Raw genomic sequence first — 3,939 nt, 5'->3', positions numbered from 1 at the left:
TGGCCTCCCACTTGCGTCGTGGTCGCGTCGCGTCGCGCGTGTTGTGCCGACTCCCAGCCTCCCAAGGCAACCCCGTACAGTGGTCAGTGGCTCGGTGCGATGACTAATGATGGGACGGGGGAAGCACGGATGCAACAGTGGTTTCGTCGATTTCTGATACTACTACAAACATGAGGCACGCATATCAGGTTTGACTTCCCATCAGCAGCTAGCGCGCGCCAGGGAACCAAATTAAATCCCGATATCTTCTATAGCTTATTTAGCTACATGCCGATCCATCACAATACATGTAAAACAATCCATATATAAAATTAAAATAAAAGGTCTTGGAGTGTATAACTAGTTGATTCTCGATCCTAATGTCTTGCAACCCATATAGATTAGAGTGAGTTGACATGCAGTTAAATAAGCCCTTAAGGGTCCGTTCGGTTACCTGGCCGGAAACGAAGCTAGAAACTATTCCAAACATTATACAGATTATTGAACCATTCCAGCCGAGAATGATTCTATGGCCTGTTCGGCCGGTATTAAAGCCGGTTGATAAGCCGGCTAAAGCTATTTTGGTGTGAGAGAAAAATACTGTCGATTCTAGCTGATAAGTTCAAACGAAGAGACCCGCACACAATAGACATCTTTCTACTGTAGCTAGAATAGAAAACAACAGCCACGGCTGCAACCCCAGATCAGAGTTTGGTAGGGATTCTCCAATCCATTTGACGGATAGTTGATGGTGACTGACTCCACAAGTTGGTTGTGCCTCGCAAAAAGAATCTCCGCAGCGCAAAGTAGTACGGAGTAGGAATTAACTGATCGAGTGTTTGTTCAATACTGGATGCATTGTTCGTTTCAACAAATTTTGATTGGTTCAAAGACGGGAAAAACTAGAGCCCAAGTTGGGCCTGTATAAACCCCGTCGAAATAAACCACCCGCAGAACCTTCTCAAATGCAACGTAGAATTCCAGTTCCACCAAGCATCATGCCGTCCTCGCCAATCCAGAGAGAACGGCAGGATTTCTAACCATGTGAAACAAAAAGCACAAACAAATAAAACGAAAAATCAGATTGTTTTGTTTGCGTTAATCCTCTGCTCTACTCCTACTCGGATCTTCGGATCATTGGATCATGGGGGCTAGCTCCACAGCTCCATCTCGCCGGCGCCGCAATCTTCATCCTCCTCGGGGCAGTCCACGGCGGGCGGCGGCGGGTCGATGAGCAGCCCCTGTGCCAGGCTGGCGTAGTAGGAGCCGGCGTCGTCCATGCCGCCGAACACATCCAGCTCGAGCATGCCGCCGCCGCCACTGTCCATCGCCGGCGGCGCGTCGTCGGCGTGGTCCACGCCCGCCGCCGCCGTAGCGGCATTGGCCTGCGAGGCGGCGTTGGGCGCGTCCCCGCCGCGCTGGCGCTGCATGAAGCCCGCGACGGCCTCGGTGGCGGCGCGCTGGACGTCGGGGAGGCCCGCGGAGGGGTCGCCGGGGCGCGGGACGTGGAGCAGCCATGCGGAGTCGGCGAAGTTGAGGCATGCGGCGTCGCCGCAGAGCGCGAGCATGGCGGCGTCGTGCGCGCGCGCGGCGGCCTCGGGGGTGTCGAACGTGCCCACCCAGAGGCGGTCCCCGCGGCTGCCCGGCACGCGCACCTCACACACCCACCGCCCGGCCCGGCCGCGCCGCCGCACCCCGCGGAACACCGGGTGCCGCGTCTCCTGGAACTTGGTCCGCCCCGCCGGCCGCTTCGAAGAAGGCGATGATGCCGCCGGCGCCGGGGGCTCGGTGGTGCTGCCCCTTGAAATTGAAATCCATGGCCGTTGCACTTGTTGGTCGTTGGCGCTGTTGCGCGGGTTCGCGGGCTAGCGAGCGTATTTATAGGTACTCCTTCCTCCGCGGCCGGAGACGGAAGCTGATGATTTAGATTTATACTGCGGCGGACTACGTGTCGGAAGGAGAACACGGGTTTGGTTTGGTCTCTCTGGCGTACAGTGCGCAGAAAACGATGATGAGGTGCGAGCGTCTGTGATGGCTGCACTGCGCCTGTGTTTGACATGTTCCGGCAGGCAGAGCAGAAGCAGAAGCAGATGGGAACCTTCGTGACCGGCGGCCGCTGTAGCGCACAGCCGCACGAACCCAGGTGCTGGGCTGGGTTGCCGCGCCGCCGAGTCCCCCGAGCGGGGACTGGGGAACGTCGACTTCGCCGCCGCGGCCGATTGCTTAGCCGCTTCGAATGCGCGGACGGTCGGCCAGCCAACGCCGTCGCGGTCTCCCCCGGTTTCCAGGACCGGCCGTGGTGTGCCAGACTGCCAGGATCGGATTACGGCGAGCTGACGACGATATCGGGCACACGCACACGCCTGCACTGCAGGCTGCTGCAGCGGCGGATACCAAGGCACCTGCCACCGGGATACCGCCATACCGGCACCATTAGCCAGAAACGGGCTAGGGGTATTTCCGTTTCCGGTATGCCGATGCACCCACCCGTGGGCGCGGCGGCCGGTTTTCTGAGCATTTTCTTTGTCTCTTTGGGCAGGCTGCTCTGCTGCGCTGGTCCTGTGCGTACATGGACCATGCCAAATTGTACACTTGCACCATCACATACAGAATGCGTTCTTTATGCAGTCGTAGCAGCCATATGTTTGCACAAAGGGCGCGTCTACTTTGCGACCACCCTCCTCGTGTGAGTGCCAACCAGAGGGCTGACTGAGGCCCGTCTAGATACATCACCCGGTCGCTAGCTTGTTGTCTTACCTTCTTCAATTCCTCACACGCTGATGCTGGGCGTCGTCTCGTCTCCTCCAAAATTTGCCTTCTTCCTTCACCCGGGCCCAGTTAGGTACCCACAAACCACCAATCTACTGCCTGGTCTAACATGCTCCCCCACCTCTATCCTTAGAGCAAGTATAGGAAGAAGCTGTAAGTGGACTGTATGCTGACGTGGAGGAGGGATGTGAGGAGAGAGAAGACAAGCAGGCTGCAGCTTATGCACAGAAACCAAGAAGTTCTATGAGACGGAAAAGTGAGTTATAAGCCGGGTAACTATTATACAAGTAGGCTAATAGATTGGCTGTAAGTCTTCGTACAGTCAACAACCGGCTGTATTAGGCCAGTCTCAATGGGGATTTCATAGAGTTTTATGGGCATTAAATATGCTGACATGACACTGTCTTGATGAAGAGAGAGAAGATAAAAGTTTCATAAGAGTAGAGGGAGTTTCATGGGGATGAAATTCTTCTATACTATTTTCAAAATATGGGTATGTTGGAAACTGGGAGATGAAACCCCTCACTGAGACTAGCCTTAGCCTTGCTATGTGTGTGTGGGTCGCGTCATAATCATCATTGATTACCTTAGCCAACCAATCATGGGGTTTTATTTCTATTTTTGGTCAATTTCATCCGATCTCTCTCCTTTTGAGGTACCTGCGTACTTTCTAAAGCCGGTCTCAACAAAAGTTCTATGAAAGTTTTATGGCATTAAATAAGTTATCAACTTAGCAAATATACTGATAATCAAAGTTGAACGGGTTGAAATAAGTTTCATGGAGATAAATCTAGTCTACATGTTCCTTCCTAGTTCCATGATCGTTGACTCAACATTTTCTCACTGACTGCATTCATTGATTAAACATCTACTACTTTTTAAAAAATATTGATTCAATATTTTCTTTCAATCAACTTACTATTTGCAATTTGTTTACTCGGCATTTTAGCTGATTCAAACTTTTCTATATAAGACTTGTTGGTTTAACAATTTTCACAAAGGAATATTATTCAACGTTTTTAATAGATTTTTGAGTCGACACTTTCATTCAACATTTATAATTAAATGAAGAAGTGCAATATTTGTGTCACCATTTCTAGTAAAACATTGCCAATAACACTTGCAAATTTTACGCGTTCCATGTAAGAACTTGACAATCCATATGTTGTACCAAAGGATTCATTCTGATTC

At 51.7% G+C, this 3,939-nt stretch overlaps 1 protein-coding gene across 1 annotated transcript; it reads right to left on the bottom strand.

The window, feature by feature from the left end:
* Window positions 1-741: 741 nt before the first annotated feature.
* On the bottom strand, window positions 742-2,402 carry LOC136500078 (dehydration-responsive element-binding protein 1J-like). The gene is made up of 2 exons (XM_066495498.1): window positions 2,107-2,402; window positions 742-1,779 (listed from the first exon to the last, which is right to left on the bottom strand). Exons 1-2 carry the CDS (start codon window positions 2,400-2,402, stop codon window positions 1,131-1,133), a joined length of 945 nt encoding a protein of 314 aa, XP_066351595.1. The 3' UTR covers window positions 742-1,130.
* Between the last annotated feature and the right edge of the window lie 1,537 nt (window positions 2,403-3,939).

This window comes from Miscanthus floridulus, chromosome 13 (genome assembly GCF_019320115.1).
Source record: "Miscanthus floridulus cultivar M001 chromosome 13, ASM1932011v1, whole genome shotgun sequence".
Taxonomy (NCBI): domain Eukaryota; kingdom Viridiplantae; phylum Streptophyta; class Magnoliopsida; order Poales; family Poaceae; genus Miscanthus; species Miscanthus floridulus.
Note: the sequence above shows the minus strand (reverse complement) of the source record. Positions and strands in the feature narration are given on the sequence as shown.

Coding starts and splice junctions, on each gene's coding strand:
- LOC136500078 (XM_066495498.1), bottom strand. CDS start 2,402: ATGGCGGTATCCCGGTGGCAGGTGCCTTGGTATCCGCCGCTGCAGCAG. Junction 1,780..2,106: donor GCACCTGGGTTCGTGCGGCT/GTGCGCTACAGC, acceptor TTCAATTTCAAG/GGGCAGCACCACCGAGCCCC.